Below are 13,416 nucleotides of genomic sequence, written 5' to 3'. Positions count from 1 at the left end.
ATGGACTGCTCTATTTCTCTCAGGCTTCACCCAGCCCCGGGGATTTCTCCTGTCTTCTTAGACATCCTTCTACAGAGAGCTTTGTGGTTCAGGCTTCTTCAGCCACGCAGAAGATTGAATTTCTCCCTCTAGAAAGAGAGACCAGGAAATGTGATCCTTCTGGTAGGCGTATTTTTTCTTCTTCTAGCTCTGCCCTGCTGTCTCTGTACACTTCTTGTGTCCTCGCCCGCTTCTCCCACGCATTGTGAGGTTCAGTGGAACCTCTCTTGCCCTCCCTTCTGGAAGAATCCCAGAATGCTATTGTTCCCTAATGCAAGATGGGCCCCAAGCTGCCACTCTTAGCATCCACTGTGGTATGGATACCACTGATTTGGTTTGTCGGACTATGGCCTCTTCCATAACTCTACGTCAGTGTGCATGGTTGAGTACATCCAGGTTTTTAGAGGCTGTGCGAACTACTTTAATCGACATGCCTTTTGATAGCGTCTCCTTTTTTGATGTGTTTGCCAACTCCGCTTCATGCCGGTTCTGAGATAGTCATAGTAGTACAGTTAACTCTGTTGTTGTACTAGGGTTGTCGGGGACAGTTTGTTTCCCCTTGTTTTGACTCTTATCCACATTCATAGTGCGGAGTACTTCCCTCCCTTCCAGGGTTACACCCGGTGTGGTGTTCCTGCTTTCTGCAGGTACTTGTCTTCTTATTTATGCTGTCAGGGACAGGTTTAGTTTCCAACCATCTTCAAAATATCTTGCTTTGCGGTCTCGTGGGAGTCTGTTCTTATTGCTTCTTTTTGCCACTTGATTTTTCCTACCCGAGTACTTACTCTGTGACGGGTATTCTATTTATGTTGTGGGGATCCACTATAGGCTTGTTCTCCAGGCACTTATTTTGTATACCTTAGTGGCATTTAATAAGCTATCCATGCACTTAGTATCCTTTATAGGGACTTTGACATAATGTTTTCTCTGCCCCTTATGTCCATATGGACGATACTGGTACCACAGCCAGGCACACTTTTGGGTCTAATTAACATTCGTTCCGGTCTTCAACCTTCTTCGGTGTGGACCTTCTTTGTGTTCTGTTTTACTCTGTGGGACATATAAATATTCTCCTACTCATATTTATGTTCCTGTGGGTTCGGGCTTGGGTTCCATGATGTCGCCTCCCTAAAGCCCTTCTGGTATCCGCATCTTTTTGGCATATTTTATTTCGAATTGCGTCTGGGCGCTGCTTTCTTGTGTCGGGCCTTTTCTTCTTTATCGTGCTCCCGATGCTGTTAATCTTCAGCAGTTTGGTGTTCTTGTATGTGTTTTCACCCTTTTCAGTGTTCTACCTACCTACTTGGGTTACGGCGGCTGCTGTTGCCTCCTGCGTTTTTTTAATACATATCTGCCATCGCACCCGCGGGGTAGCTGTTGTGTCTACTGTTCTTTTCAGTTCTCTTCACCTGGGACACTGGTCCCCTTGATTGTTTGGATCCTTGTATGGTATCCTTATTTCACAAGAGGCTGGGTTACCCTTTCTTTCCTCCCTCCACTCCCACCTTCATGGCACCTTTTTCTATGGGAGATGTTCCATTTAACCCACTTCTTGGTGGGGGTATTTCACGTGTTTTCTTGGGGCATATTTTATAATTTCTCAAGTTTCCTGTCTTACCTGTTACCCCTGCTTCCATAAGTTGGACAGTGTGTGATTTTCATAGTCAACTATCTGTTGCCCTTACTTTCCGCCAGCCCTTTGTTTCACCCTGGTGGTCTTCTTCTCCACCTCCCACATGCTGTTCATTCTTTGTTTCCACCTTCCGGCATCCTCTCTCAATCGGTGACATTGATTTGTGGACGGTTGCCCTTTTTTTCCTGTAGTGGGCAATGCATTCCACTTCTTACTCTTATGTGGCATTGTGTTGCAGTTTCCCAGCCTTGTCTTTCTGTCTTAATCACAGATACTGGCGTAAACTCTCCTTTAAAATGGTAGGATGTATTATCTCTGTCCTTCCTTGGTTACCTCTGTTCTTGGCGTGTCCATCGTTCCTCCACTCCTCATCCTCCCGCTCACTGGCAGAGGACGTGGGTTACCTTCGAGGGGTGGATATACTTTTGCTGTACCCTGTATGACTTGTGTGTGTATGGGAATTGCTATGTTTTTTATGTGTATGTTTATCCTTATATACATTTTTCTTTGGATGTCTGCATGTATATACTCATCTCTTGAATGGCTCTCTTGCAGATGTCTTTTAACTCCGGTGTGTGTGTATATATATATATATATATATATATATATATCAGAGACATTCAGTGAACATCTCTGTTACATTATTCCTGAGGATGCTTTATAGATATTCAAGGTTCTCAGAATAAGAACATTTTCTTTTTACTGTTCTTGTCTTCCTAGTGATGCTCTTCAGCATTCATTGTTCTCTCTTTCTCTTTTCTCCATTATTCTTTCATTGAAGGTCTATTTTTCGAAATCTGTTTCTCAGGATAGTTTCCTCGATGATCGGTGGGGGCTCGTTATTCATTATAGGTGGTTGCTGCGGCTGAGCACGTTGTATATACTCCTTCCATTTGGTTTTGAGTCTAGACTCTATGGACTGTGGTCCTTGGTCCCTTTGCATTCAGTGATCTTAGAGTGTATCCCCTTTTTGTGCTGCCTCTTTTACTGCTTTTATACCATGTTTGTCATGGTCTTAGAGCTTTCTACTCCCTATGGGCTTGCTATAGTCCTTTTTGGAGATCAGTCCTTTCACTGAGCATCTTTGCTTCACTTATCTTTTTTGGATAGTATGGCACCTTTCTGTCTTTTGGACCTGCTTCTTCTATTTGGGGGATCTTTGGTGCGGTCAGTTCTCAACCCCTCCTTCAAGGATGTTATTGCTTGGGTATCTGAATCTAAGATAAGAAATCTGCAGCTAGATGTCTCTATCAGATGGACAAGTTACTTACCTTCGGTAACGCCTTATCTGGTAGAGACATGATCTAGCTTCAGATTCCTTATCGACCTACCCATCATCCCTGCTTTGCGAACTGAGGGCCCTGTTGTCTCCAAGATCTGTTCTCTGCATACTACTCCAGTTCTTTCAATCTGTACTTGTTGATACAAGATTATCCCCTTTTTGGCAGTCTGTTTCTCTAAGTGGCTGTGCATTGTTTGCGCAAAAATAGTCACAAAAAAAATTGACATCATGCCATCGGGGGAAGGCTTATATGTACACCGTTGACATCACATTCGGGAGACGTCGCCGCTTTGGATTCACTCGACTCCCTCACTCGCATGCAGAGGTACTGTTGAAAACATTTCCGGATCCAGTCTTGTGCCTGAGGAGGATTCTAAGATAAGGAATCTGCGGCTAGAATCATGTCTCTACCAGAGAAAGTGTTACCGAGGGTAAGTAACTTGTCCTTCTTAAACTTTGTGATAGTCCTGGGCATCCAAGTCACCCTCTTCTATCTGTATAATACTTCCAAGAGCACTGGCCCTGAAAAGATGAAGTAATGCTAAAAATTGCTATAAAGTTACCTGGAAAACAGACTCCTTTCACCTTATGAAACTCTATAGAAATTATCTCCATATGCTCTAGCCAATTGTTGGTCCAGCCAATAACATGTTTATTTCTCCTCTTCTCTTCCTCCTCTCCACTGCAAATAAAAAACAGACATGATTTATTGGATAAAGAAAATGTTGCGGGCCCTCCTGTTCAAGTACAAGTTCGGAACAGCAAGCTAGGGATCTCAACATTCTGGAGTCTGGAGAAGTTTGAGTACAAGCTGGCTCAGATGAAGGAGCTCTATGAGGTAAATGAAAATTAAATTGTATTTTGATGTTATAATATGTCTTTGCAGAACTGTATGCACTACGTGTTTTACGTTATCTATTACCATTGTTCCAATAGGAAACAGAGGATGATTCAATGAAGGCAAAAAGCTCATGATGCCTCCCTCGACATTCCTGATAGAGTACATATTTTATACTATGCTCTCTTGGGATGTATTGAAGTTATAAACAATTTTATTTAACCAGTGTGTTAAAGAGGCCTTGTGAAAATTGGCTGTATTTTATGTCTAAAGAGACCGAAACATGGATTTCACAAGATAGATAATCTGTACTGAGATAACATAGGATTTTCTCTTTGCACTGTAGTGATACATGTTTGAATGCAGTTCATTTACTAAACATATTGAACTATTGGTTCACCTTTACATTAAATGCCGAGGCATAACTAGAGCTTTCCTTGGTGCATACAAAGGTTGTTTGGCCACTTCCTTTAGTTGAACCTCCAGTTGCCATCATGGATTACAGAACAACGTTCCAAGTTACACACATTCAGCACTGGGTAGTCTCTGATATACTCTGAAATGCCCCAAGACACCTTTGTGTATATCAGAGGTGATTCTGCTGGTGTTTAACACGTACTCCATCCAAGCATAATCCTCCGCTCTTTCATCCATTGTGCACTGACAAGATTTGGGCCTCATTGATCTTCTGTAATAATTTAGTAGGTACAAAAATGATTTGATCCAGGATTCCTTTACAACTTCACCTACATAGACCACTGTATTAATGATCTGACACCTTTGATTGAAGCCTTTCTAGGCACCTCACCCTACTCCATGGTTTGGATTCATTTATGGTATTGCCCTCAATCCTGAATGGTCTGAACAGTAAGTTAATTTGGGGTAAGCATTCTCTAATCCTAAAAAGATCAGGGCCTCGTGTACTGCAGATGGGGTGGATTTCCTCTGTAGGATCCATGAGAAAGTGCCTCTTTTGACATGGTTAGCCCCCCACTTTGTACCTGGAAAATTATGTGGTTTTGATTGTAGTGTAAAGGGTCCCTGCCAACCAGGTCCCTTGTGCCAATGCTGCTTCCTTAAACCTGTTTCACAATGGGCCCTTCAGGCCCCCTGTTAGTCCCTAGTAATTGGTACCCAGGACATTGGAACGGAAGAAGGTCCCCCGGGACCCCTCACCTAGGCCATGCAGACTGTTACTGCAGAATACATGACCTGGTGCAGACAAAGTCGACAAGGCACACTGCCTGTGTGCCATGCCAACTAGCCCTTCCTGAGGTATAGGTAAGTCATCCGACTAGCAGGCTCTAAAGCCCTAACGCAGGGTGCACTATATCACAGGTGTGGCATATTTGCATGAGCAGATATGGTCCTACACTATTTATATCCATTGTTCAGAATATTCCGATATTGATATTTTTTCTCAGATAATCTGACTCCAGACACCGTATATCATTCTCCAACCAGGCTAGCTTTTGGCTTATAGCCCTCAGGACGCCCAACTGTTTGGCAATGCATACACTGTATATCACTGCCTTAAAATTCCTCCCATAACTTGGACGGGGTGCTCACCAAGCCCTCATCGTGCACAAAGTATGAGCTTATCTCTGTGCGGAACGCTTCACAAAACACTGCATCATACAGTGCCTCCAGGTGGAGACTCCAAGAGAAGGCTCTGGGAGAGGGGTGGGGGCGGGCTTGGGGCCCCGTTAGTTCTAAAAGTACACTCATAAACTGGACAGTGGACCAGTTTGCTTACGATAGGCACCAAACTCTGAAATTATGCCAATATATTATCAAAAACAAAAGTTCTCCTGTGTGCAAACTTCAACGATGCCCTCTGTCCAAGGGCACCACCCCTTCCCTCAGGGTCAATAGTGTTTATAGATAATATTAAAGTTGCACCACTTTCCAATTATATGCAATCAATTAGTCCATATTAAGTCCATCTGATGATTAAATTTCCTTCTTTATTGTTTATTTATATTCTTCTTTTTAAATAAACCACAGCCAGCGCGTTTCGTTCTGTAAGCAGATTTTCTTAAGGGCTGTAAAATTAAAACATATATAAAAGACTACATGTAAAAACATATATAAGTACAGACATTACATAAATAAGTGCAAACATTACATACCACATTTGAGTATAACATATGCAACATGGTTAAATGCATAAAGACAGCAAAAACACTTATGAGATAACATTTAGACATATATAGATGCATAAAAACAACCATTTAATGTTTTCCAATTAAAATTACTCTATGTATGACCATCCATCAAAGATACCAAAACAAAGGCGATGTCACAAAACATGGGTTTATACAAAAAAGAGAAGAAAAAGGGGAAACAATAACAATCAACAAACGTAACCAAGACAAATACGGGAACAGATTATGTGTTTAATGTTGACTAGACTTTCTCCTCACAGTTAACACACAATCTAAGAATAATCCATTGGAAGTTGTTACTACAAAAGCGAGGAAGGAAAGAGAAAAAGAGAAACATACCATTTGAAATTTCCACGGAATGAAAAATTTAATACTTGAGGCAATATAGTCCTTTTCCGGAATAATATTATTGTCATGTGCTTCTAAATCTATTTTAGACAAAGCACAGCGGGGAACAAGTTATAACTTGGTGGAACTTATAGTATCAGGCTCATATATACATTTTGTGTATGAGTTGCAAAGAATACAATAATAAGCCTACCTTGTGAATTGAATTTGTCGTTATCATTCAAAGGTTGGTTTCATTCTCACACGTTATATAGTGATATGATTATCACTCTCCAATCCTCAAATCCATATCTACATCGGGCCCATCACACACAATACCTGTTGGAATCCTACCATAATGAGGTCATGTATCAATATCGATCCCTGTAACCCATATCAAAAGAGTGGGCACGACAAAACTCATACGAGAATAAAAGAAGGTCTGATAGTATGATGATAGACTTTTACCGACATCCACCAATGGTACCCATTCATATTTAATGTTATCAAAAACAAACGTGTCTAAAATCTCGGCCCATACCAAAGTCAACTATAGACTAGAAAATTCAATTCCGCTAATATTGCACACGCGAAAAGAAAGCACAGTGAAATGCACCAATATGTATAGTCACAAACTAAAAGGACATATTCCCAAATATAATTTGGCACACCAGTTCGCCAACCTCAATGCGACAAACAAAATAGTGCCGCACTGGGGAAAGCACTGCAAAGAAGACACACATAATGTATTCTCTGTCTGAATAACACGCAAGAGAAAACACCGTGGCCAGATATGCATGCTATTCATGATCATATGTCATAAGAACATATTCCCCAAAACGATTTTGCACGCAAGTCCGCCCATCTTAACGTTTACATACATCAAAATAAATGTAAATAATAATAATAATAATAATACATGGCAAAGTAATGAGTACCAAAGCCAAATGCGCAGAGTGCGACACCCATACAGAGTGCCACGCAGGTGAAAACAACATGCCCGAACACATATAGTAAACGTGTTGTCGCCCCTCATTCTTACCTAGCAAGTACTGGGGCATGATTCGACAGTGTGGGCCAAGTGCTTTTTTCTTAGGCCCCACATCGGGGCATCCTTAGATACGAGCCCCTAATCTATTCTTGACCAAGCCTTGTGGTATGATGTGAAGCAAGTGCCCTCCCACGCACCCCATATGACTGTCTCCCTACATCCTGCAAGTGGTTGTCATGTATGAGTATGTTGAGAGCCTGTGCTGCACTGGGGTGTGGACATCGTAAGGACCTGGAGCGGTCCAACTGGTCGTCTAATGCTATTTTGAAGACCCTTCCCAGAGTATAGCCCCACGGCCCATACCGACCACTAGTCTCCAAAGCTCGGAAAAAAAGTCTGGGGCATCTATGTTTGGACTATATACAGCAACAAGAACCATGGGCTGTCTGTGTAGAGTTCCTGCTAATATGAGATCGCAGGATTCTTTGTCTACGAGGGAGCCAGTGAGGCGCTATACGAGGCCTCTGCGGATTAAAATGACGACCCTTCTAGCATAATTGGAGTACAGGGATGTGTGTGTTTCGCCGCACCATTTGACTTGCAGCCCTGGAGCAGCGCATGAGGTGAGATGTAACTCCTGGTGAAAGCAGATGTCTATGTGATGACAGACTAAGAAGATGTGTACTAAGCATGTTTTTCAGTGGTCATTAAGACAGCGGCTATTCCAAGTGAGGCCTTTTGTCGATGTCATATTAAAGTGCTGCTAATATGAATGGTGAAAAGGGCAGTCTGTCATTCAGTGTACAGAGTGCTGCACGCCACATGAGTGGTGGTAAATCGCTTAAGGGCCAGAGAGGACAAAAGCAAAGAACAACAAAACTTGCAGTGTACCTTAACCCAACCAACCTGCCTCTCACACCAACCCCCAAACATTATTGAGCATTATTACCCCCCGACCAACCCTAAACAACCTTAACATCTAAACTGGGAAACATCTCCGGAGGCGAAGTAGAGCCGAACATACACCTCTGCCAGACAATGGCTGGGTGGCCAAGTGGGATATCAATCCCCAATAGCGTGACACAGTGAGCGCAGTACCAACATGCAGTAGGCAGGACACTGCGGAAAGGCCCTAGGGGTAGTGCACATACTAACAGAGCCAAACAGTGGGGGGGGGGGGGGGGGAGTTGGGCAAATAAAGGAATTGGTGCAATGTCTCTGAAGACTCTCCCCTCTGATCATTCTTGTTAAGAGTTGCCCCCAGTATGATGCAGTTAAGTACCAGGAGAGCACTGCCGCATTGTGATGTGCTTTGCAATCTTGCGGGCTGACTTGGCGTCAGTAAAGAAATGTGGTTTACCCTCATAGGAGATATGCAATTTGGCTGAATATATGAGGGCATACGGGATTTTGGCCTTCTGAAGCAACTTCCTGACAGGCAGAAACTCTCTGACACACAATAACGAGCAATAGAGATTAAGCCTTCCCTTGTTCTTCAATCTATGCACAAAAACACGCAAAACGAGAAGTACTGTAGAACAAACTTAAAACTCTTGGCATACCATTTGGATGTCCGGAGATGCTATTCTGGTCTTGTAATAATCACTTAGGGAGGATAACCCAAAGGTTTGTAAATACTGTCCTCACCCACTAGATAGTGGCATGCTTCGTTATTTGGCTGCTAACACACCCTGGCGTAGAGGAATGCTCAGGGTGAAGAGCATATTTTTTTGTTTTAGAGAGAGCATTTTTCTCTTGGAAAGGGATCCTACATGCAAAGCAAAGAGAAAGTGTTTAAAACTGTCTAAGTGGGGTACCCTATCTAATTTTATTCTTGGGCCACCATTGACAGGGTTAAAAAAGTTAAGGAGGCTATATCGGAGAGATTATGTCTCCATTTCCCTCACTGCCAGTATCAACATGTTTCAGCCTCTATACACTGCCCATAAGGGTCTCAGGCCTTCTTCAGGATACAGATCCCTCTATTTCCATTTATATTATCCCTATTGATAGGTATTTCCTATGTTTCAGGATAAATATTACTGGCAGTACTTGGCCTACTTGTGGACAGACTCATGGCTTGTTACTATGGAAAGAAAAGGAAACGGTTTACGAGCATGTTTCTAGAATCTAGTGCAATCGTTTTAACGGGTATACCTCCCTAAATTAAACAGAACTGGTCATATAACCTTAGAGAATCCATGTGTCATTAAAAACCTTCACATTGCGAGTCTCACCCAGTGAAAAAACAAAAACAGCGTTTATGTGTGATTGAAAGCAATAGCAAAGTTGCCTGCCAGGATAACGGTATCAGTCTTACCCGAATTTCACCTTTGCCTATCTCAACACGGGGTCTGAGTAGGAACGTTCTCCTGTAGTCACACCCTTAATAAAATTACACATATATTGAAAAATGGTAATAGCAACAACTGATACTTGGTAGGACACCTCTCAACTGCATATTCTCACATATGTACTGTGATTGTGTTTTAGCTAATTATCAACTTCAATTTCCCAGAACTGTATTGTTGTCCCGATCTCTAATTTTTATACTTTGATATCCCAAGGTATATGCCTTGATCTCCATTCTTGCAGATTCTTTTTTGAAAAAGATGCAGAGTATGCCAAAACTCCTGACACCCCTTTAGTATATGATACCAGTTCCTCGAGTGATTGAATACTTTCAGGTATGTTTACCCTTTGCCGTGGAGCATTATCTGAAATATGACATTGCCCACGGTATTGCTGAAATCTTTTAACTCTGGTTCAAAATCAAGTGAGACCCCCGATTTAGTGCCCGAGTACTTCATCAAGGAGTAACGTCTCCGTACATGCAACTCGCGACCTTCAGACTGTATCTGGGTACCGCTCTGCATCTCCATTATATCTGTGCCTGTCTCGAAGTCACCAGTCATGTGACTCCCTCAGTGACTTATGTTCTGCCGCTAGAGTGGGGACCAGTATCGGTCCTTCATGGCGAATGCGGCTACCATATTGGAATATGGAAAAGGTCCCTCGTCTTGGGGCTATTCCAACTTACTTGCAAATATTAGAGTCCTCGCATACAGTTTGTGCAAGTGTAGTTATATGTGTTTTAAAAAAAGAATAAAGTTGAGTGGCTGATGTTCATATACTCTGTTACAGAGTCCCCCTCAAGACCCATGAAGTTAGAAACAAAAAATATAATGTCAAGCTTTTGTTTTTCGTATCGTGTTATTCATCAGTTTAAGGCCCCCTCTATTATTGCTATTATTTCGCTTCAGCCTTGACCGATGTCGGTCCTCCCTGATAGATGTGGCGGCCATATTGGTTTTGAGAGAGTGTTCCTTTGTCTATGACCTGTTCTCATTTGTCTGTTTGGTTTGTTATACTGACCCATTGTTTGGATCTAGTATTGTTTTATTATTGTCATGTCAGTCCCCTTCTTATGTTTAATTATCAGATACTAGATTTTAATTCATAGAATTGTCAATATGAGTTAGCGGGGATGTTTACATGGTTCCAAGGAATCGCATAATTCAAACCCCTTTCACTGTTGTTGAGTCTATGTACCCATCTCTGCTCCCGCTGGAATAAAAAACTACTGACGTCAGTGATATTTTTCGGGAGGAAAGGTTTGTCAATCGCCACCCATCTTATATCTTTTTCTGTGTTTTTTGTTACAAAAAGTGTGTTGTCAATTTGGTCATAGTCTTTCTGCATCTGATGTTGCTCGTGTGCTCTAAAATCCTAATTTGTATGTGTCTGGTGGTCATACCCACATATTGATAGCCACAAGGACAAGTAATCCGATAGATGACGTTCTCTGAGTTACAGGCTGTGTGGTTTCTAAGTTCCCAGGGGTATTGTAATCCTAAATCTAGTGTTTTTGTCTTTATTGTTAAAGGACAAACCTTGCAAAAACCGCAGGCATAATGTCCAGTGACAGGTGGGAGTCCCCAACATTTTAGTTCAGTTCTTTTGCCTGGTGTTTGATGTCAGGGTCTAGTATGTACCAAGCTGTCCCTAATGCTGGCACTTTTTTAAAATAGAGACTACCGGGCTTTTCAGGTTCAGTCCGTTGGTGTTAAGAATTCACCACTTATTTTATATGATGTTTCTGATGTATTTGGAAGAGGTGCTAAATGTTGTCACACAGATGTTTTTCTTCTGTTTGTTTGACATATGGTTCCAACAGGGCTTCCCTGTTGTTGTTCTTAGCTCGTTATGGGGCTTTTTTCACTACGTGTTGAGGGTAATTACGTTCCACCAGTTTGGTGCTCAATAGTTTTGCTACTTTAAAAAAATCTTTTGTCTCAAAGCAGTTCCTAAGGATACGTCAGAATTGCCCATATGGCATGTTTTCCCTCAGTGACCTAGGATGGAAACTGGAATGGAAGTAGGTTGTTTCTGTTGGTGGGCTTGTGATATACCTTACTCACGAATTTCCCATTCCTAGGGATTGTATTCATATCCAGGATGGGTAGTGACTCTCTGGTGATGGTTGCAGTGAAAAATAGGATGGAATTTCTGCTGTTAACCCATGCAAGAAAATCTCCTGCTTGGTTTTTGTCCCAATGCCAGATTTGGAGCACATCGTCAATATACCTTCTGCATATTCATATTGAGTTTGAGGGATTCTGAGGAGAGTATATGTGTTCGACACATTCAGACAGGCTAAACTAGTAGCGAAAGAGCTGCCCATGGATGTCCCATGGGTCTGCAAGTATAAGCTGTCACTGTATTGAAAATAATTTATTGTTTGCGCTAATTCTGGAAGGCATAGTTTAAATGTTCTTGGGGTTTGGTAATCTCAATTTTCAGAGAACAGAATATTTTCAATAACTCTGTGTCTCCCTCTGGGGGATATTAGTATACAAGGATTCAATATCCAAACCTATCAGGAGTTCATTCTCTGAATCCACGTCCAGATCTCTGATCAGGTTTAATACGTCCCTAGTGTCCTTCAGATATGCTGCCATTTTTTGTACGATGGGTCTCAGAAAGAAGTCACAGAATTGTGGCAAGGGTTCCAGGACTGAGTCTATTCCAGACACTATAGGTCTGCCAGGTGGAGGCCTTGCTGTTTTATGTACTTATGCTCTCCACCAGGGTGTGTTAGCGGCCCAATGATGATGCATACCACTATCTAGTGGGTGAGGGAAGTGTTTATAACCTTTTGGGTTTTCCTCCCTAAGTGAATATTACAAGACCAGTATAGCATCTCCGAACATCCAAATGGGACGCTCAGAGTTTTAAGTTTGTTCTATAGTCCTTCTCATTTTGTGAGTTTTTAGGCAGAAACTCACGCCTGGCAATTTGCACCGAAATGGTGAAGTCAGGGTAGAAACATAAGTCCTTTCCCTCGTGACATACAGATTGATGTTCCCGGGCCAGGTACAGAACAGTGTCCCTATCCTTGTAATTTAGGAGATGCGCAACAATGGGATGTGCCGGGGTGCCCATGGGTGACGCGGGCCCAAGGTTCGGTCTGCCCTCTTTACAATTAACACTGGTGACAGGGCTTCACAAAGTCTTCCATCTTGGTAATCGCAGTGCATTCCAGTATCCCCGTGCTTATGAGATTGTTGTGCCTCGATCTCTCTTTAGGAGATCCTCATTTTTAGCCTTAATCATTTCCTCAAACCTTGTCCATATGCAACATGTGCTTTTTGGTGTCAGCTTGGACATCTTCTGTATCAGAGATGAGATTTTCAAGATGATCCAGTCTGGTTTCATGTTTGCCCACCCTATGTTTCAAGTGAACTAGGCGGTTGGTGAGGATGTCAAATTGTACGTCAATGGCCTTGAGACTGGTCTTCACATCTACCTGTATCTCCTTAAGGTCTTGAGTAGCACTCCTCGCCAGGTACTCCGGAGAAGACTCCGAGTGGGTGCCGCCCTCCGCTTGTCGCATGAGACGCCTACTTTCGAAAGTAAGTTTAGACTAGCGAGTGACAAGTTTGCCCATGGTTGTTGCCGGACTCATGATCACAGAATTAGCCAGTGCATCGGATGGTCACCTCGCTGCACCCCCCTCCCCGTCCAGCTGCAGCGATTTCTCTATTTGTATTAGTACGAGTCCTACCTACCTGGAAGGTGGGCCTCCAGCGATCATACACATGGCAGGCTGATTGTCCCGAACCAGGCCCCACCACA

At 42.6% G+C, this 13,416-nt stretch overlaps 1 protein-coding gene across 2 annotated transcripts in view; it reads left to right on the top strand.

Moving 5' to 3' along the window:
• Positions 1 to 13,416, top strand: part of KIF14 (kinesin family member 14) — a 624,724-nt gene that overhangs the window by 340,494 nt on the left and 270,814 nt on the right. For both annotated transcript variants that reach the window (XM_085601461.1, XM_085601462.1), the window contains one exon: positions 3,654 to 3,792. In XM_085601461.1, the coding sequence (XP_085457587.1) occupies positions 3,654 to 3,792 (139 nt within the window). The remainder of the gene's footprint in view (positions 1 to 3,653; positions 3,793 to 13,416) is intronic.

This window comes from Triturus cristatus, chromosome 4_2 (assembly GCF_964204655.1).
Source record: "Triturus cristatus chromosome 4_2, aTriCri1.1, whole genome shotgun sequence".
In the NCBI taxonomy this organism is placed as follows: Eukaryota; Metazoa; Chordata; class Amphibia; order Caudata; family Salamandridae; genus Triturus; species Triturus cristatus.
The sequence above is the reverse complement of the archived record's forward strand: the minus strand, read 5'-3'. Positions and strand labels throughout refer to the sequence as shown.